General features: G+C 33.8%; 1 protein-coding gene across 1 annotated transcript in view; it reads right to left on the bottom strand.

The window, feature by feature from the left end:
- Positions 1 to 2,608: 2,608 nt before the first annotated feature.
- LOC144450355 (aromatic-L-amino-acid decarboxylase-like) overlaps positions 2,609 to 23,565 on the bottom strand; it is a 50,210-nt gene continuing 29,253 nt past the window's right edge. The window contains exons 5-13 of the mRNA XM_078140957.1: positions 23,184 to 23,327; positions 21,309 to 21,452; positions 18,111 to 18,177; positions 17,439 to 17,601; positions 16,355 to 16,425; positions 14,416 to 14,435; positions 13,642 to 13,740; positions 5,979 to 6,080; positions 2,609 to 3,367 (exon numbers count right to left, since the gene is read on the bottom strand). Of these exons, the coding sequence (XP_077997083.1) occupies positions 2,609 to 3,367; positions 5,979 to 6,080; positions 13,642 to 13,740; positions 14,416 to 14,435; positions 16,355 to 16,425; positions 17,439 to 17,601; positions 18,111 to 18,177; positions 21,309 to 21,452; positions 23,184 to 23,327 (1,569 nt within the window). The remainder of the gene's footprint in view (positions 3,368 to 5,978; positions 6,081 to 13,641; positions 13,741 to 14,415; positions 14,436 to 16,354; positions 16,426 to 17,438; positions 17,602 to 18,110; positions 18,178 to 21,308; positions 21,453 to 23,183; positions 23,328 to 23,565) is intronic.

The raw sequence follows: 23,565 nt of genomic DNA, 5'->3' as shown, positions 1-23,565 counted from the left end.
GGCCATCAGCTAAAGTATGGGCCATCAGCTCAAGTATGGGCCATCAGCTCAAGTATGGGCCATCAGCTAAAGTATGGGCCATCAGCTAAAGTATGGGCCATCAGCTAAAGTATGGGCCATCAGCTAAGGTAATGGCCATCAGCTAAAGTATGGGCCATCAGCTAAAGTATGGGCCATCAGCTAAAGTAAGGGCCATCAGCTAAAGTATGGGCCATCAGCTAAAGTATGGGCCATCAGCTAAAGTATGGGCCATCAGCTAAAGTAAGGGCCATCAGCTAAAGTATGGGCCATCAGCTCAAGTATGGGCCATCAGCTCAAGTATGGGCCATCAGCTAAAGTATGGGCCATCAGCTAAAGTATGGGCCATCAGCTAAAGTATGGGCCATCAGCTAAGGTAATGGCCATCAGCTAAAGTATGGGCCATCAGCTAAAGTATGGGCCATCAGCTAAAGTATGGGTCATCAGCTAAAGTATGGACTATCAGCTAAAGGAAGGGCCATCAGCTAAAGTATGGGCCATCAGCTAAAGTAAGGGCCATCACCTAAATTAAGGGCCATCAGCTAAAGTATGGGCCATCAGCTAAAGTAAGGGCCATCAGCTGAAGTATGAGCCATCAGCTAAAGTATGGGCCATCAGCTAAAGTAAGGGCCATCAGCTAAAGTATGGACCATCAGCTAAAGTAAGGGCCATCAGCTAAAGTAAGGGCCATCAGCTCAAGTATGGGCCATCAGCTAAAGTAAGGGCCATCAGCTAAAGTATGGGCCATCAGCTAAAGTATGGACCATCAGCTAAAGTAAGGGCCATCAGCTAAAGTAAGGGCCATCTACTAAAGTATGGACCATCAGCTAAATTAAGGGCCATCAGCTAAAGTAAGGGCCATCAGCTAAAGTAAGGGCCATCAGCTAAAGTATGAGCCATCAGCTAAGCAGACATAACTGCAGTATTTTATTATTTAACCACTACTTTAACACACATTTTCTTCACAGCTTTCAGTATTAATTGCTATAATCATATCAGGAACTATGACCAAATATTATCCCTCCATTTTTGCCAAAAGTGGGGCACTTGTAGACACTATTAAGGGAAGAGGAGTATGTATATTTCAGATATGTATAGGTACTAATCACCTGATAAATATAGATTTATATATATAGAATCTTATATAAATGTACTTGTGTTGGATTGTAACCATTCCACAACAATAGCTTGTATTGAAACCATAATAAGGCAGTAAAACTGATAACAATAGCTTGGATTGAAACCATAATAAGGCAGTAAAACTGATAACAATAGCTTGGATTGAAACCAGTAAAACTGATAACAATAGCTTGTATTGAAACCATAATAAGGCAGTAAAATTGATAACAATAGCTTGGATTGAAACCAGTAAAACTGATAATAACAATAGCTTGGATTGAAACCAGTAAAACTGATAATAACAATAGCTTGGATTGAAACCAGCAAAACTGATAATAACAATAGCTTGGATTGAAACCAGTAAAACTGATAACAATAGCTTGGATTGAAACCAGTAAAACTGATAACAATAGCTTGGATTGAAACCATAATAAGGCAGTAAAACTGATAACAATAGCTTGGATTGAAACCAGTAAAACTGATAATAACAATAGCTTGGATTGAAACCAGTAAAACTGATAATAACAATAGCTTGGATTGAAACCAGTAAAACTGATAACAATAGCTTGGATTGAAACCAGTAAAACTGATAATAACAATAGCTTGGATTGAAACCAGTAAAACTGATAATAACAATAGCTTGGATTGAAACCAGTAAAACTGATAACAATAGCTTGGATTGAAACCAGTAAATCTGATAATAACAATAGCTTGGATTGAAACCAGTAAAATTGATAACAATAGCTTGGATTGAAACCACAGTAAGGTAGTTAAACAGATAATAAAGATATCACAAAAAGACACGGTTTAAAAACAAGAACAAAAACAAAGTGTCAGGCAGAATAGTAATATCTGAATGGCAATCAGCCAATGAAATTAGACTTTACAGGTGAACTGCAATCAGCCAACTACATTGGACTTTACAGATACACTGCAATCAACCAATTACATTGGACTTTACAGATACACTGCAATCAGCCAATTACATTGGACTTTACAGATACACTGCAATCAGCCAATTACATTGGGCTTTACTTTACAGATACACTGCAATCAGCCAATGATATTTGACTTTACAGATACACTGCAATCAGCCAATTACATTGGGCTTTACTTTACAGATACACTGCAATCAGCCAATGATATTTGACTGTACAGACACACTGTAATCAGCCAATAACATTGGACTTTACAGATCAACTGCAATCAGCCAATAATATTAGATTGCATTTTTATACATCTTATTCCTACTGAACACCTGTTTTTGCCTTTTTTGTAAAAATGATATTGAATTAAATATATTTGAACACTAAGGGAAATATCTAGGTTAGGTGTTATCAATTTCTCTAAAAGGAGTCTGCAAATTATCTCATTTTTTTCATTACTATACTATATTCTGTAGTTGAAACTAAAATAGAACTAACTCTACTTTTAAGGAGAATCTTAAGTATGTTTTACAATTCTGCTTGACTTAATATTTTCCAATGATGCCGTTATCACCTGCAGCTGACTTGTTTTCATTTTTACAATGGACGGATTTGTCACATTCAGTGCAGTTAGCCCGAATATAAACACTTTTATCATTCTCCATAATATTCACATGTTGACATAATTTCAACACAGCTGGATTCCCACTTCCTTTCCCACTTATCCCAACAATACTCCTTGTGTCATCAGTATCCAGAGACTTGGAATGTATCATTTTGTTACAACGACTAGATTTCTGATATTTCATGTTACTACAAAAATCATCTTTTGGTAAACTACCACTCTTACTCTCATTACCAATAAAATATGCACCTTTTGTGTAAAACTCCCCATTAACACAATTTTCATCGTGTTCATGTTGTACAACTTTAGGCTTTGGGACATCACCATTACATAAAGTGGGGTCACCATTATGTAAAGTGAGGTCATTGGTTAGACTGATACTTTTATACAAGGAAGTTGTTTGTTTTGGGCTGTTTTCTCCAGTAGGAGACTCATCCTTGTTGTCTTCCAGTCCATTGTCCATAGGCTGTCCGATTCCACTTTCTTCAAAGTGTGCTCTCACATCTTTTGCCTTTTCACAAATCAAGTTCCAATCTTGTAGGATGTTTTCTTCAGTAGTGTAACGGGATGTCACAGTAAATCGGATCACATAATTGTTTTTCAATGATGCAGGTACCATGTAGACTTTTCCAGTTTTATTCAGTGATTTAAGTAAAGACTCTGTTAATTCATCTGGGCCCTATAGGGGTGACAATATTCAGATGATTAGGGCCCTATAGGGAAGACAATATTCAGTTGATTAGGGTCCTATAGGGAAGACAATATTCAGTTGATTAGGACTCTATAGGGAAGACAATATTCAGTTGATTAGGGTCCTATAGGGAAGACAATATTCAGTTGAGTAGGGTCCTATAGGGAAGACAATATTCAGTTGATTAGGACTCTATAGGGAAGACAATATTCAGTTGATTAGGGCCCTATAGGGAAAACAATATTCAGTTGATTAGGGCTCTATAGGGAAGACAATATTCAGTTGATTAGGGTCCTATAGGGAAGACAATATTCAGTTGATTAGGGCCCTATAGGGGTGACAATATTCAGTTGATTAGGGCCTTATAGGGAAGACAATATTCAGTTGATTAGGGCTCTATAGGGAAGACAATATTCAGTTGATTAGGGTCCTATAGGGAAGACAATATTCAGTTGATTAGGACTCTATAGGGAAGACAATATTCAGTTGATTAGGACTCTATAGGGAAGACAATATTTAGTTGATTAGGGCCCTATAGGGAAAACAATATTCAGTTGATTAGGGCTCTATAGGGAAGACAATATTCAGTTGATTAGGGTCCTATAGGGAAGACAATATTCAGTTGATTAGGGCCCTATAGGGGTGACAATATTCAGTTGATTAGGGCCCTATAGGGAAGACAATATTCAGTTGATTAGGGCTCTATAGGGAAGACAATATTCAGTTGATTAGGGTCCTATAGGGAAGACAATATTCAGTTGATTAGGACTCTATAGGGAAGACAATATTCAGTTGATTAGGGTCCTATAGGGAAGACAATATTCAGTTGATTAGGGCCCTATAGGGAAGACAATATTCAGTTGATTAGGGTCCTATAGGGAAAACAATATTCAGTTGATTAGGGCTCTATAGGGAAGACAATATTCAGTTGATTAGGGTCCTATAGGGAAGACAATATTCAGTTGATTAGGGCCCTATAGGGAAAACAATATTCAGTTGATTAGGGCTCTATAGGGAAGACAATATTCAGTTGATTAGGGTCCTATAGGGAAGACAATATTCAGTTGATTAGGGCCCTATAGGGGTGACAATATTCAGTTGATTAGGGCCCTATAGGGAAGACAATATTCAGTTGATTAGGGCTCTATAGGGAAGACAATATTCAGTTGATTAGGGTCCTATAGGGAAGACAATATTCAGTTGATTAGGACTCTATAGGGAAGACAATATTCAGTTGATTAGGGTCCTATAGGGAAGACAATATTCAGTTGATTAGGGCCCTATAGGGGTGACAATATTCAGTTGATTAGGGCCCTATAGGGAAGACAATATTCAGTTGATTAGGGCTCTATAGGGAAGACAATATTCAGTTGATTAGGGTCCTATAGGGAAGACAATATTCAGTTGATTAGGACTCTATAGGGAAGACAATATTCAGTTGATTAGGGTCCTATAGGGAAGACAATATTCAGTTGATTAGGGCCCTATAGGGAAGACAATATTCAGTTGATTAGGGTCCTATAGGGAAGACAATATTCAGTTGATTAGGACTCTATACGGAAGACAATATTCAGTTGATTAGGGTCCTATAGGGAAGACCCTATTCAGTTGATTAGGACTCTATAGGGAAGACAATATTCAGTTGATTAGGGTCCTATAGGGAAGACAATATTCAGTTGATTAGGACTCTATAGGGAAGACAATATTCAGTTGATTAGGGCCCTATAGGGAAGACAATATTCAGTTGATTAGGGCCCTATAGGGAAGACAATATTCAGTTGATTAGGGCCCTATAGGGAAGACAATATTCAGTTCATTATGGCCCTATAGGGAAGACAATATTCAGTTGATTAGGGTCCTATAGGGAAGACAATATTCAGTTGATTAGGGTCCTATAGGGAAGACAATATTCAGTTGATTAGGACTCTATAGGGAAGACAATATTCAGTCGATTAGGGTCCTATAGGGAAGACAATATTCAGTTGATTAGGACTCTATAGGGAAGACAATATTCAGTTGATTAGGGTCCTATAGGGAAGACAATATTCAGTTGATTAGGGCCCTATAGGGAAGACAATATTCAGTTGATTAGGGTCCTATAGGGAAGACAATATTCAGTTGATTAGGACTCTATAGGGAAGACAATATTCAGTTGATTAGGGCCCTATAGGGAAGACAATATTCAGTTGATTAGGGCCCTATAGGGAAGACAATATTCAGTTGATTAGGGCCCTATAGGGAAGACAATATTCAGTTCATTATGGCCCTATAGGGAAGACAATATTCAGTTGATTAGGGTCCTATGGGATGACAATATTCAGTTGATTAGGGCCCTATAGGGAAGACAATATTCAGTTGATGAGGGCTCTATAGGGAAGACAATATTCAGTTGATTAGGGCCCTATGGGATGACAATATTCAGTTGATTAGGGCCCTATGGGATGACAATATTCAGTTGATTAGGGCCCTATGGGATGACAATATTCTGTTGAGATTTGTACTCTTGTTATCATTTAAATCTCCCTAACACAACTGATCTAGATTATTAAACTAATAATGAAATTGATAACTTTCCAATTTGTGTGACTGACTGTTTTACCTTTAGTCTGAATACAACCAGTCCAAGTAGTCTTTGTGCAGCAACCTCAAAGCCAGGTTCACATTGTACCAAGCCTTCAAACATCTTAGCTAGACAAACGCCCTATAATTTAGATAAAATTGACAATTGTAAATACTTGCATAGTGTCTGGAATTAGCTGACTGATTAATTGATAATTGGTAAGACCACTTACCTTTATATAATCTCTTAACTTACAAAAATGACTTACCTTTGTAAAATATCTTAACTTACAAAGACCACTGTAAAATATCTTAACTTACAAAGACCACTGTAAACTATCCTAACTTACAAAGACCACTGTAAAATATCCTAACTTACAAAGACCACTGTAAAATATCTTAACTTACAAAGACCACTGTAAACTATCTTAACTTACAAAGACCACTGTAAACTATCCTAACTTACAAAGACCACTGTAAAATATCCTAACTTACAAAGACCACTGTAAAATATCCTAACTTACAAAGACCACTGTAAAATATCCTAATTTACAAAGACCACTGTAAACTATCCTAACTTACAAAGACCACTGTAAACTATCCTAACTTACAAAGACCACTGTAAAATATCCTAACTTACAAAGACCACTGTAAACTATCCTAACTTACAAAGACCACTGTAAAATATCCTAACTTACAAAGACCACTGTAAACTATCCTAACTTACAAAGACCACTGTAAAATATCTTAACTTACAAAGACCACTGTAAAATATCCTAACTTACAAAGACCACTGTAAACTATCCTAACTTACAAAGACCACTGTAAAATATCCTAACTTACAAAGACCACTGTAAACTATCCTAACTTACAAAGACCACTGTAAACTATCCTAACTTACAAAGACCACTGTAAAATATCTTATCTTACAAAGACCACTGTAAACTATCCTAACTTACAAAGACCACTGTAAACTATCCTAACTTACAAAGACCACTGTAAACTATCCTAACTTACAAAGACCACTGTAAACTATCCTAACTTACAAAGACCACTGTAAAATATCCTAACTTACAAAGACCACTGTAAAATATCTTAACTTACAAAGACCACTGTAAAATATCTTAACTTACAAAGACCACTGTAAAATATCCTAACTTACAAAGACCACTGTAAACTATCCTAACTTACAAAGACCACTGTAAAATATCTTAACTTACAAAGACCACTGTAAACTATCTTATCTTACAAAGACCACTGTAAACTATCCTAACTTACAAACACCACTGTAAAATATCCTAACTTACAAAGACTACTGTAAAATATCCTAACTTACAAAGACCACTGTAAACTATCCTAACTTACAAAGACCACTGTAAAATATCCTAACTTACAAAGACCACTGTAAAATATCTTAACTTACAAAGACCACTGTAAACTATCCTAACTTACAAAGACCACTGTAAACTATCCTAACTTACAAAGACCACTGTAAAATATCTTAACTTACAAAGACCACTGTAAAATATCTTAACTTACAAAGACTACTGTAAAATATCCTAACTTACAAAGACCACTGTAAACTATCCTAACTTACAAAGACCACTGTAAACTATCCTAACTTACAAAGACTACTGTAAAATATCCTAACTTACAAAGACCACTGTAAAATATCTTAACTTACAAAGACCACTGTAAAATATCTTATCTTACAAAGACCACTGTAAAATATCCTAACTTACAAAGACCACTGTAAACTATCCTAACTTACAAAGACCACTGTAAAATATCTTAACTTACAAAGACTACTGTAAAATATCTTAACTTACAAAGACCACTGTAAAATATCCTAACTTACAAAGACCACTGTAAACTATCCTAACTTACAAAGACCACTGTAAACTATCCTAACTTACAAAGACCACTGTAAAATATCCTAACTTACAAAGACCACTGTAAAATATCCTAACTTACAAAGACCACTGTAAACTATCCTAACTTACAAAGACCACTGTAAAATATCTTAACTTACAAAGACCACTGTAAAATATCCTAACTTACAAAGACCACTGTAAAATATCTTAACTTACAAAGACCACTGTAAAATATCCTAACTTACAAAGACCACTGTAAAATATCTTAACTTACAAAGACCACTGTAAACTATCCTAACTTACAAAGACCACTGTAAACTATCCTAACTTACAAAGACCACTGTAAAATATCTTAACTTACAAAGACTACTGTAAAATATCTTAACTTACAAAGACCACTGTAAAATATCTTAACTTACAAAGACCACTGTAAAATATCCTAACTTACAAAGACCACTGTAAAATATCTTAACTTACAAAGACCACTGTAAAATATCCTAACTTACAAAGACCACTGTAAAATATCTTAACTTACAAAGACCACTGTAAAATATCCTAACTTACAAAGACCACTGTAAAATATCCTAACTTACAAAGACTACTGTAAAATATCCTAACTTACAAAGACCACTGTAAAATATCCTAACTTACAAAGACCACTGTAAACTATCTTAACTTACAAAGACCACTGTAAAATATCTTAACTTACAAAGACCACTGTAAACTATCCTAACTTACAAAGACTACTGTAAAATATCCTAACTTACAAAGACCACTGTAAAATATCTTAACTTACAAAGACCACTGTAAAATATCTTATCTTACAAAGACCACTGTAAACTATCTTAACTTACAAAGACCACTGTAAAATATCCTAACTTACAAAGACCACTGTAAAATATCCTAACTTACAAAGACCACTGTAAAATATCCTAACTTACAAAGACCACTGTAAAATATCCTAACTTACAAAGACCACTGTAAAATATCCTAACTTACAAAGACCACTGTAAAATATCCTAACTTACAAAGACCACTGTAAAATATCCTAACTTACAAAGACCACTGTAAACTATCCTAACTTACAAAGACCACTGTAAACTATCTTAACTTACAAAGACCACTGTAAAATATCCTAACTTACAAAGACCACTGTAAAATATCTTAACTTACAAAGACCACTGTAAAATATCTTAACTTACAAAGACTACTGTAAAATATCCTAACTTACAAAGACCACTGTAAACTATCCTAACTTACAAAGACTACTGTAAAATATCCTAACTTACAAAGACCACTGTAAAATATCTTAACTTACAAAGACCACTGTAAAATATCTTAACTTACAAAGACCACTGTAAACTATCCTAACTTACAAAGACCACTGTAAACTATCCTAACTTACAAAGACCACTGTAAACTATCCTAACTTACAAAGACCACTGTAAACTATCTTAACTTACAAAGACCACTGTAAAATATCCTAACTTACAAAGACTACTGTAAAATATCCTAACTTACAAAGACCACTGTAAAATATCCTAACTTACAAAGACCACTGTAAACTATCCTAACTTACAAAGACCACTGTAAACTATCCTAACTTACAAAGACCACTGTAAACTATCCTAACTTACAAAGACCACTGTAAACTATCCTAACTTACAAAGACCACTGTAAACTATCCTAACTTACAAAGACCACTGTAAACTATCCTAACTTACAAAGACCACTGTAAACTATCCTAACTTACAAAGACCACTGTAAACTATCTTAACTTACAAAGACCACTGTAAAATATCTTAACTTACAAAGACCACTGTAAACTATCCTAACTTACAAAGACCACTGTAAACTATCTTAACTTACAAAGACCACTGTAAAATATCCTAACTTACAAAGACCACTGTAAAATATCCTAACTTACAAAGACCACTGTAAACTATCCTAACTTACAAAGACCACTGTAAACTATCCTAACTTACAAAGACCACTGTAAACTATCCTAACTTACAAAGACCACTGTAAACTATCCTAACTTACAAAGACCACTGTAAACTATCCTAACTTACAAAGACCACTGTAAACTATCCTAACTTACAAAGACCACTGTAAACTATCCTAACTTACAAAGACCACTGTAAAATATCCTAACTTACAAAGACCACTGTAAAATATCCTAACTTACAAAGACCACTGTAAAATATCCTAACTTACAAAGACCACTGTAAAATATCTTAACTTACAAAGACTACTGTAAAATATCTTAACTTACAAAGACCACTGTAAAATATCCTATCTTACAAAGACCACTGTAAACTATCCTTACTTACAAAGACCACTGTAAACTATCTTAACTTACAAAGACCACTGTAAACTATCTTAACTTACAAAGACCACTGTAAAATATCCTAACTTACAAAGACCACTGTAAAATATCCTAACTTACAAAGACCACTGTAAAATATCCTAACTTACAAAGACCACTGTAAACTATCCTAACTTACAAAGACCACTGTAAACTATCCTAACTTACAAAGACCACTGTAAAATATCTTAACTTACAAAGACCACTGTAAACTATCCTAACTTACAAAGACCACTGTAAACTATCCTAACTTACAAAGACCACTGTAAACTATCCTAACTTACAAAGACCACTGTAAAATATCCTAACTTACAAAGACCACTGTAAACTATCCTAACTTACAAAGACCACTGTAAACTATCCTAACTTACAAAGACCACTGTAAAATATCTTAACTTACAAAGACCACTGTAAACTATCCTAACTTACAAAGACCACTGTAAAATATCTTAACTTACAAAGACCACTGTAAAATATCCTAACTTACAAAGACCACTGTAAATTATCCTAACTTACAAAGACCACTGTAAAATATCCTAACTTACAAAGACCACTGTAAACTATCTTATCTTCCAAAGACCACTGTAAAATATCCTATCTTCCAAAGACCACTGTAAAATATCCTAACTTACAAAGACTACTGTAAAATATCCTAACTTACAAAGACCACTGTAAATTACCCTAACTTACAAAGACCACTGTAAAATATCCTAACTTACAAAGACCACTGTAAATTATCCTAACTTACAAAGACCACTGTAAACTATCCTAACTTACAAAGACCACTGTAAAATATCTTAACTTACAAAGACCACTGTAAAATATCCTAACTTACAAAGACCACTGTAAAATATCTTAACTTCCAAAGACCACTGTAAACTATCCTAACTTACAAAGACCACTGTAAAATATCTTAACTTACAAAGACCACTGTAAAATATCTTAACTTACAAAGACCACTGTAAACTATCCTAACTTACAAAGACCACTGTAAACTATCCTAACTTACAAAGACCACTGTAAAATATCTTAACTTACAAAGACCACTGTAAACTATCCTAACTTACAAAGACCACTGTAAACTATCTTAACTTACAAAGACCACTGTAAAATATCCTAACTTACAAAGACTACTGTAAAATATCCTAACTTACAAAGACTACTGTAAACTATCCTAACTTACAAAGACCACTGTAAAATATCCTAACTTACAAAGACCACTGTAAAATATCTTAACTTACAAAGACCACTGTAAAATATCTTAACTTACAAAGACCACTGTAAACTATCCTAACTTACAAAGACCACTGTAAACTATCCTAACTTACAAAGATCACTGTAAAATATCCTAACTTACAAAGACCACTGTAAAATATCCTAACTTACAAAGACTACTGTAAACTATCTTAACTTACAAAGACAACTGTAAACTATCCTAACTTACAAAGACCACTGTAAAATATCTTAACTTACAAAGACCACTGTAAACTATCCTAACTTACAAAGACTACTGTAAACTATCTTAACTTACAAAGACAACTGTAAACTATCTTAACTTACAAAGACCACTGTAAAATATCCTAACTTACAAAGACCACTGTAAAATATCCTAACTTACAAAGACCACTGTAAAATATCTTAACTTACAAAGACCACTGTAAAATATCTTAACTTACAAAGACTACTGTAAAATATCTTAACTTACAAAGACCACTGTAAACTATCCTAACTTACAAAGACCACTGTAAAATATCTTAACTTACAAAGACCACTGTAAAATATCCTAACTTACAAAGACCACTGTAAACTATCTTAACTTACAAAGACCACTGTAAAATATCTTAACTTACAAAGACCACTGTAAACTATCCTAACTTACAAAGACTACTGTAAACTATCTTAACTTACAAAGACCACTGTAAAATATCTTAACTTACAAAGACCACTGTAAAATATCTTAACTTACAAAGACCACTGTAAAATATCTTAACTTACAAAGACCACTGTAAAATATCCTAACTTACAAAGACCACTGTAAACTATCCTAACTTACAAAGACTACTGTAAAATATCCTAACTTACAAAGACCACTGTAAAATATCTTAACTTACAAAGACCACTGTAAACTATCCTAACTTACAAAGACCACTGTAAACTATCCTAACTTACAAAGACCACTGTAAAATATCCTAACTTACAAAGACCACTGTAAACTATCCTAACTTACAAAGACTACTGTAAACTATCTTAACTTACAAAGACAACTGTAAAATATCTTAACTTACAAAGACCACTGTAAACTATCCTAACTTACAAAGACTACTGTAAACTATCTTAACTTACAAAGACAACTGTAAACTATCCTAACTTACAAAGACCACTGTAAACTATCCTAACTTACAAAGACCACTGTAAACTATCCTAACTTACAAAGACCACTGTAAAATATCTTATCTTACAAAGACCACTGTAAACTATCCTAACTTACAAAGACCACTGTAAAATATCCTAACTTACAAAGACTACTGTAAAATATCTTATCTTACAAAGACCACTGTAAAATATCCTAACTTACAAAGACCACTGTAAACTATCCTAACTTACAAAGACCACTGTAAACTATCTTAACTTACAAAGACCACTGTAAACTATCCTAACTTACAAAGACCACTGTAAAATATCTTATCTTACAAAGACTACTCTAAAATATCCTAACTTACAAAGACCACTGTAAAATATCCTAACTTACAAAGACCACTGTAAAATATCTTAACTTACAAAGACCACTGTAAAATATCCTAACTTACAAAGACCACTGTAAACTATCCTAACTTACAAAGACCACTGTAAAATATCCTAACTTACAAAGACCACTGTAAAATATCTTAACTTACAAAGACCACTGTAAAATATCCTAACTTACAAAGACCACTGTAAAATATCCTAACTTACAAAGACCACTGTAAAATATCCTAACTTACAAAGACCACTGTAAACTATCCTAACTTACAAAGACCACTGTAAACTATCTTAACTTACAAAGACCACTGTAAACTATCCTAACTTACAAAGACCACTGTAAAATATCTTATCTTACAAAGACTACTCTAAAATATCCTAACTTACAAAGACCACTGTAAAATATCTTAACTTACAAAAGCCATTTATCTTTCTACAATATCTTGACTTCACAGACCACTTTACTTTTTTTTGTAAAATATCTTAACTTTAAAAACCACCTAGCTTTGTAAAATATCTTAACTTTAAAAACCACCTAGCTTTGTAAAATATCTTAACTTTAAAAACCACCTAGCTTTGTAAAATATTTCAACCTGACAAAGACCACTTAGCTTTGTAAAATATCCTAACTTGACAAAGACCACTTAGCTTTGTAAAATATCCTAACTTGACAAAGACCATTTAGCTTTGTAAAATATGTTAACTTGACAAAGACCACTTACCTTTCGGACATGATTCTGTAAACCTTCAACACCAAAGGACCGAATAACAAACCAAAGTTTTAGGGAACGAAATCGTCTGCTGAGTGGTATTTGCCAATGCTGAAATGAAACAAACACAAACACAAACACATTATCAGAATGGCAGGAAAATATCTAAGATATTGTATATTGGTGACTTAGGATAGAATAAGGTAAACACACTAAATACATAAGTAAGTGGGTAAGTGACTAGGTATTTAAGTGACTGAGTATGTAAGTGACTGAGTGTGTAAGTGACTGAGTGGGTAAGTAACTGAGTGGGTAAGTGACTGAGTGGGTAAGTGGTTAGGTATTTAAGTGACTAGGTATTTAAGTGACTGAGTCGGTAAGTGACTGAGTGGGTAAGTAACTGAGTGGGTAAGTGACTGAGTGGGTAAGTGACTGAGTGGGTAAGTAACTGAGTGGGTAAGTGGTTAGGTATTTAAGTGACTGAGTGGGTAAGTGACTGAGTGGGTAAGTGACTGAGTGGGTAAGTGACTTAATAAATAACAGCACATAAATGACTGAGTACATGGCTTAATAAGCAAGTGAGTGAGTGAGTGAGTGAGTGAGTGAGTGAGTGAGTGAGTGAGTGAGTGAGTGAGTGAGTGAGTGTGTGAGATGGTAAGTGGGTAATTGACTTGGTACCCATTGGATCAGTAATTAAGTAAATAACTGAGTGACCAAATGGGTAAGTGACTTGGTAAATTTGTGAGTGACTCTGTGATCAAATATCAAGTACTTTCAATAACTTACCATATAGTCAATGGCAAGCCCTGTAAAATAAAGTAAATAGATGTGTTAGTCATTTGATTGGGTGTAGACTGTGTGCTGTCATTTGATTGGGTGTAGACTGTGTGCTGTCATTTGATTGGGTGTAGACTGTGGTGTCATTTGATTGGGTGCAGACTGTGTGCTGTCATTTGATTGGGTGCTGTCATTTGATTGGGTGTAGACTGTGTGGGGTCATTTGATTGGGTGTAGACTGTGGTGTCATTTGATTGGGTGTAGACTGTGTGCTGTCATTTGATTGGGTGTAGACTGTGTGCTGTCATTTGATTGGGTGTAGACTGTGTGCTGTCATTTGATTGGGTGTAGACTGTGTGCTATCATTTGATTGGGTGTAGACTGTGGTGTCATTTGATTGGGTGTAGACTGTGTGGTGTCATTTGATTTGGTGTAGACTGTGTGGGGTCATTTGATTGGGTGTAGACTGTGTGGGGTCATTTGATTGGGTGTAGACTGTGTACTGTCATTTGATTGGGTGTAGACTGTGTGGTGTCAATTGATTGGGTGTAGACTGTGGTGTCATTTGATTGGGTGTAAACTGTGGGGTCATTTGATTGGGTGTAGACTGTGCTGTCATTTGATTGGGTGTAGACTGTGGTGTCATTTGATTGGGTGTAGACTGTGTGCTGTCATTTGATTGGGTGTAGTCTGTGGTGTCATTTGATTGGGTGTAGACTGTGGTGTCATTTGATTGGGTGTAGACTGTGTGGGGTCATTTGATTGGGTGTAGACTGTGGTGTCATTTGATTGGGTGTAGACTGTGGTGTCATTTGATTGGGTGTAGACTGTGTGCTGTTATTTAATTGGGTGTAGACTGTGTGGGGTCATTTGATTGGGTTTAGACTGTGTGGGGTCATTTGATTGGGTGTAGACTGTGTGGGGTCATTTGATTGGGTGTAGACTGTGTGGGGTCATTTGATTGGGTGTAGACTGTGTGGGGTCATTTGATTGGGTGTAGACTGTGTGCTGTCATTTGATTGGGTGTAGACTGTGGTGTCATTTGATTGGGTGTAGACTGTGGTGTCAATTAATTGGGTGTAGCCTGTGGTGTCAATTGATTGGGTGTAGACTGTGGTGTCATTTGATTGGGTGTAGACTGTGTGCTGTCATTTGATTGGGTGTAGACTGTGGTGTCATTTGATTGGGTGTAGACTGTGTGCTGTCATTTGATTGGGTGTAGACTATGTGGGGTCATTTGATTGGGTGTAGACTGTGGTGTCATTTGATTGGGTGTAGACTGTGTGGGGTCATTTGATTGGGTGTAGACTGTGGTGTCATTTGATTGGGTGTAGATTGTGTGGTGTCATTTGATTGGGTGTAGACTGTGTGGGGTCATTTGATTGGGTGTAGACTGTGGTGTCATTTGATTGGGTGTAGACTGTGCGCTGTCATTTGATGGGGTGTAGACTGTGCGCTGTCATTTGATGGGGTGTAGACTGTGTGCTGTCATTTGATTGGGTGTAGACTGTGGTGTCATTTGATTGGGTGTAGAATGTGGTGTCATTTGATTGGGTGTAGACTGTGGTGTCATTTGATTGGGTGTAGACTGTGTGGGGTCATTTGATTGGGTGTAGACTGTGTTGGGTCATTTGATTGGGTGTAGACTGTGGTGTCATTTGATTGGGTGTAGACTGTGTGGTGTCATTTGATTGGGATGTAGACTGTGTGCTGTCATTTGATTGGGTGTAGACTGTATGGTGTCATTTGATTGGCTGTAGACTGTGTGGGGTCATTTCATTGGCTGTAGACTGTGTGGGGTCATTTGATTGGCTGACTAGACTGTGTGCTGTCAAAGAATACAAATCAGACTTATACTAGGGAGTCTAACGCTGTTCCTTCCCTTTCCATTGCCTTGACTCCCTGGCTTGAATACAGTGTATTTATGTTTCGACTGTATGATACTTACCTGACTTATCATGTTTCAGATAGAGGGGATTCACATTAAATGTTCTGTGAAGCGATGCACTATGTTTCACCCTGCAATATACAATATATTACAAATTAACAATTACCCAAGTCACTCATTAACTTATTACAAATTAACATTTACCAAAGTCACTAACTATTAAAGTCTTCTACATTAATTTAGGCCATATAAGGCACTCGTTAAGTCTTCTACATTAATTTAGGCCATATGAGGCACTCGTTAAGTCTTCTACATTAATTTAGGCCATATGAGGCACTCGTTAAGTCTTCTACATTAATTTAGGCCATATAAGGCACTCGTTAAATCTTCTACATTAATTTAGGCCATATAAGGCACTCGTTAAATCTTCTACATTAATTTAGGCCATATAAGGCACTCGTTAAGTCTTCTACATTAATTTAGGCCATATGAGGCACTTGTTAAGTCTTCTACATTAATTTAGGCCATATGAGGCACTCGTTAAGTCTTCTACATTAATTTAGGCCATATAAGGCACTCGCATATAAGGCACTCGTTAAGTCTTCTACATTAATTTAGGCCATATGAGGCACTCGTTAAGTCTTCTACATTTGTACCATATTACCAATCCCTGGTAGTATGTGCAGTGTAATAATGATCAAAATTAAAGTCAGTACATTCTATGATCATGAGGTATGAAGGTATGTTCTCTCTCTCTTTTAATTTCTTTTCAGGCATCACAGTGAGTTCTTGTTAGCATATACTTGGAATGCATATATTTCCTGTCCAAATGCACGACATGCCAGGAATGTTAACAGGCATTAGACTAGACGTAAAGGTAAAATTAATGCCAAAATAATCGATTTTGTATGCGTAAACACTTCTATGTGTCTGTGACTTAGCTTGATTTTGGTCATTGACCCTGACAGTCAAGGCCAAGGTCAAAGTCAAAGATTACGGTCTCCTGGAGTCCAAAGATAGGTGGCATGTAATGATAGGGGGTAGACACTTGAATGGAGTGTCAGTATTAAAGTTTATGAGTTATGCAGTAAATATCGATTTTTAACTACAAATATGGCTGCCATTCAGTCAAATTTACACTTACCACATAGCTGTACAGTCAAAGTGTACCATCATCCACTTACTAGGGTTGAAGGCAAATGACTCTGCATATTGTACACCATTTAGTAGGTATCGGAACTCTGGACACATGAAAGCTGTACCAGCATATGCAGCATCTATGTGCATCCATATATTCTCCTTTTCACCTGCAAATAACATTCATTTTATAGTGAATTTCAGTACATTATGGTGAATTGCAGTACATTATAATGAATTGCAGTACATTATAGTGAATTGCAGTATATTATGGTGAATTGCAGTACATTATAGTGAATTGCAGTACATTGTAGTGAATTGCAGTACGTTATAGTCAGTTGCAGTACAATATAGTCAGTTGCAATACATTATGGTCAATTGCAGTACATTATAGTCAACTGCAGTACATTATAGTCAGGTGCAGTACGTTATAGTCAATTGCAGTACATTATAGTCAACTGCAGTACATTATAGTGAATTGCAGTGCGTTATAGTCAACTGCAGTACATTATAGTGAATTGCAGTGCGTTATAGTCAACTGCAGTACATTATAGTCAATATATATATATATTATGTACATACAATGTGTTTGTCTGCTTAGTTCACTGGTATTACATTTCAACAGCATCATAAATATATCTTTATTATCATAACATAAAATAGTTGACATTATACTTACATAGGGGTCCAACCTCCATCATATTATCAAATGCACAGGCACCGGTAGTTCCCAATGTTGCACACAACTACAAAATATTGATATGATTTAATTTGTGTAATTTACATAATCCAATTCTAGTCTTAACTTATATATTTAATTTACATAATCCAATTCTAGTCTTAGCTTATATTTAATTTACATAATCCAATTCTAGTCTTAACTTATATTTAATTTACATAATCCAATTCTAGTCTTAGCTTATATTTAATTTACATAATCCAATTCTAGTCTTAACTTATATCTAATTTACATAATCCAATTCTAGTCTTAACTTATATTTAATTTACATAATCCAATTCTAGTCTTAACTTATATTTAATTTACATAATCCAATTCTAGTCTTAGCTTATATTTAATTTACATAATCCAATTCTAGTCTTAGCTTATATTTAATTTACATAATCCAATTCTAGTCTTAACTTATATTTAATTTACATAATCCAATTCTAGTCTTAGCTTATATTTAATTTACATAATCCAATTCTAGTCTTAGCTTATATTTAATTTACATAATCCAATTCTAGTCTTAACTTATATTTAATTTACATAATCCAATTCTAGTCTTAGCTTATATTTAATTTACATAATCCAATTCTAGTCTTAACTTATATTTAATTTACATAATCCAATTCTAGTCTTAACTTATATTTAATTTACATAATCCAATTCTAGTCTTAACTTATATTTAATTTACATAATCCAATTCTAGTCTTAACTTATATTTAATTTACATAATCCAATTCTAGTCTTAGCTTATATTTAATTTACATAATCCAATTCTAGTCTTAACTTATATTTAATTTACATAATCCAATTCTAGTCTTAACTTATATTTAATTTACATAATCCAATTCTAGTCTTAGCTTATATCTAATTTACATAATCCAATTCTAGTCTTAACTTATATTTAATTTACATAATCCAATTCTAGTCTTAACTTATATTTAATTTACATAATCCAATTCTAGTCTTAACTTATATTTAATTTACATAATCCAATTCTAGTCTTAGCTTATATTTAATTTACATAATCCAATTCTAGTCTTAGCTTATATTTAATTTACATAATCCAATTCTAGTCTTAGCTTATATTTAATTTACATAATCCAATTCTAGTCTTAGCTTATATTTAATTTACATAATCCAATTCTAGTCTTAGCTTATATCTAATTTACATAATCCAATTCTAGTCTTAACTTATATTTAATTTACATAATCCAATTCTAGTCTTAGCTTATATTTAATTTACATAATCCAATTCTAGTCTTAGCTTATATCTAATTTACATAATCCAATTCTAGTCTTAACTTATATTTAATTTACATAATCCAATTCTAGTCTTAACTTATATTTAATTTACATAATCCAATTCTAGTCTTAACTTATATTTAATTTACATAATCCAATTCTAGTCTTAGCTTATATTTAATTTACATAATCCAATTCTAGTCTTAACTTATATTTAATTTACATAATCCAATTCTAGTCTTAGCTTATATCTAATTTACATAATCCAATTCTAGTCTTAGCTTATATCTAATTTACATAATCCAATTCTAGTCTTAACTTATATTTAATTTACATAATCCAATTCTAGTCTTAACTTATATTTAATTTACATAATCCAATTCTAGTCTTAACTTATATCTAATTTACATAATCCAATTCTAGTCTTAGCTTATATCTAATTTACATAATCCAATTCTAGTCTTAACTTATATTTAATTTACATAATCCAATTCTAGTCTTAGCTTATATTTAATTTACATAATCCAATTCTAGTCTTAACTTATATTTAATTTACATAATCCAATTCTAGTCTTAACTTATATTTAATTTACATAATCCAATTCTAGTCTTAACTTATATTTAATTTACATAATATAAGGTGGAAAAAACTTGTAAGTTCATAATCAACAACAAAAAGGATGGGTAGTTTCAATATCATGTGACATCTTTGAGGGTGATTGACATATGATGTCATTGACATATGACGTCATTCAGGGTGATTGACATATGACGTCATTCAGGGTGTTTGACATATGATGTCATTTAGTGTGATTGACATATGACGTGATTTAGTGTGATTGACATATGACGTCATTCAGGGTGATTGACATATGACGTCTTTCAGGGTGATTGACATATGATGTCATTCAGGTGATTGACATATGATGTCATTTAGTGTGATTGACATATGACGTCATTCAGGGTGATTGACATATGATGTCATTTAGTGTGATTGACATATGACGTGATTTAGTGTGATTGACATATGACGTCATTCAGGGTGATTGACATATGACGTCATTTAGTGTGATTGACATATGATGTCATTCAGGGTCATTGACATATGACGTCATTCAGGGTGATTGACATATGATGTCATTTAGTGTGATTGACATATGATGTCATTTAGTGTGATTGACATATGACGTCATTCAGGGTGATTGACATATGACGTCATTCAGGGTGATTGACATATGACGTCATTTAGTGTGATTGACATACGATGTCATTTAGTGTGATTGACATATGATGTCATTTAGTGTGATTGACATATGACGTCATTCAGGGTGATTGACATATGACATCATTCAAGGTGATTGACATATGATGTCATTTAGTGTGATTGACATATGATGTCATTTAGTGTGATTGACATATGACGTCATTCAGGGTGATTGACATATGATGTCATTTAGTGTGATTGACATACGATGTCATTTAGTGTGATTGACATATGATGTCATTTAGTGTGATTGACATATGACGTCATTCAGGGTGATTGACATATGACGTCATTCAGGGTGATTGACATATGACGTCATTCAGGGTGATTGATATATGACGTCATTCAGGGTGATTGACATATGATGGTATAGATAAGAAAAACTAACTTTTATTGCAATTGTACACACCATGTATCTTGTACCCTCTGATTTTAAGTGGTAACTTTTATTGCAATTGTACACACCATGTATCTTGTACCCTCTGATTTTAAGTGTTAACTTTTTATCCACAATTATGTAAATCTTTGAGATACATTCAAACTTTATTTATATTGAGTAAAGTCAACACGACTGATAAACAAAAACTTTATGTTTATATTGATATGGAAATGTATAGCAACACTTTGTTGTTGTAGTTACTCACAAAGAAAGGTATCAGTCCTTTCTCCTTGTCTTCTTTTATAGCCTTCTGAAACTCATCGCCACGGAGACAGAGATTTTCATCAGTTGGAACGAAGTGTACTTTGACCATTGTCATGATACCAGCCTTTTCTACAGATGAATGAGCCTAGGGAGACATTTGAAAATTTAATTCCACAACACAACACAACACAACACAACACAACACAACACAACACAACACAACACAACACAACACAACACAACACAACACAACACAACACAACACTGAGCGATAACCGATATAGAATATGAACTGAAAGATAACTGATATAGAATATCAACTGAAAGATAACTGATATAGAATATCAACTGAAAGATAACTGATATAGAATATTAACTGAAAGATAACTGATATAGAATATCAACTGAAAGATAACTGATATAGAATATCAACTGAAAGATAACTGATATAGAATATCAACTGAAAGATAACTGATATAGAATATCAACTGAAAGATAACTGATATAGAATATCAACTGAAAGATAATTGATATAGAATATGAACTGAAAGATAACTGATATAGAATATTAACTGAAAGATAATTGATATAGAATATGAACTGAAAGATAACTGATATAGAATATTAACTGAAAGATAACTGATATAGAATATCAACTGAAAGATAACTGATATAGAATATGAACTGAAAGATAACTGATATAGAATATCAACTGAAAGATAACTGATATAGAATATCAACTGAAAGATAACTGATATAGAATATGAACTGAAAGATAACTGATATAGAATATTAACTGAAAGATAACTGATATAGAATATGAACTGAAAGATAACTGATATAGAATATGAACTGAAAGGTAACTGACATAGAATATGAACTGAAAGATAACTGATATAGAATATTAACTGAAAGATAACTGATATAGAATATCAACTGAAAGATAACTGATATAGAATATCAACTGAAAGATAACTGATATAGAATATCAACTGAAAGGTAACCGATATAGAATATTAACTGAAAGGTAACCGATATAGAATATCAACTGAAAGATAACTGATATAGAATATTAACTGAAAGATAACTGATATAGAATATCAACTGAAAGATAACTGATATAGAATATCAACTGAAAGATAACTGATATAGAATATCAACTGAAAGGTAACCGATATAGAATATCAACTGAAAGATAACTGATATAGAATATCAACTGAAAGATAACTGATATAGAATATGAACTGAAAGATAACTGATATAGAATATCAACTGAAAGATAACTGATATAGAATATCAACTGAAAGATAACTGATATAGAATATCAACTGAAAGATAACTGATATAGAATATTAACTGAAAGATAACTGATATAGAATATGAACTGAAAGAAGCATCAGGAAGTTGAAGATATATGGAGTACTTTACATGGAAACTAGTATAATATTCTGACTATTCCTCTGAGTTTAATAAGTATACTACAGTAAGTCATGGGACACTGTAATTTACATGACTGAAACCGTTGCCATGGCATCATCACAAGGGGGTAGAAAGAAGGGGCATTATAGGATCTGATGGATACTCATGAGAGTTTGTGTCAAGACACTTAATCTGACGATAGAATACAAATATATGTGAAGTGATAAAAATATTAGCCTTCCTTGGATTGAAATCACAAAGCCTTGTCATAGGTGTAGGTATAGGAAGGTAAATGTCTGTGAAGTAGTAAGTATGTAAATAGGGAGGAAGATGCTAAAGCTATGCCAATACATACATAGATGTGTAGGACGGTGAATGTCATACTTTGTTTAATAGTAATATATCAAATGTATGCAATCTAGACAATCTATAGTATATAGATAAATGTTCAACTTACCTGGTCAGAACAGTAGGCAACTAGTCTAGAAATAATGGCACCTTCATCAACATCCTTGCCGTTTCCACACTCTTGTTTTATCCTCTCAATAGTTTGGGCTCTAGCAGCAAGCATGGCTACTAACGTGGCTTCACTAGCTGTACCCTAGCAACAAAAGAAACACAATGGTTTACCCTAGCAACAAAAGAAACACAATGGTTTACCCTAGCAAAAAAAGAAACACAATGGTTTACCCTAGCAACAAAAGAAACACAATGGTTTACCCTAGTAACAAACACAAGTGCCAACTACCCAAAATACTGCAACATGAAGAATAATGTCTAAGAACCACTGCAACATGCAGATTAGTGTTTAACTGCTGCAACATACAAACGTGTCAAGT

Source organism: Glandiceps talaboti, chromosome 19 (genome assembly GCF_964340395.1).
Source record: "Glandiceps talaboti chromosome 19, keGlaTala1.1, whole genome shotgun sequence".
In the NCBI taxonomy this organism is placed as follows: Eukaryota; Metazoa; Hemichordata; class Enteropneusta; family Spengelidae; genus Glandiceps; species Glandiceps talaboti.
Note: the sequence above shows the minus strand (reverse complement) of the source record. Positions and strands in the feature narration are given on the sequence as shown.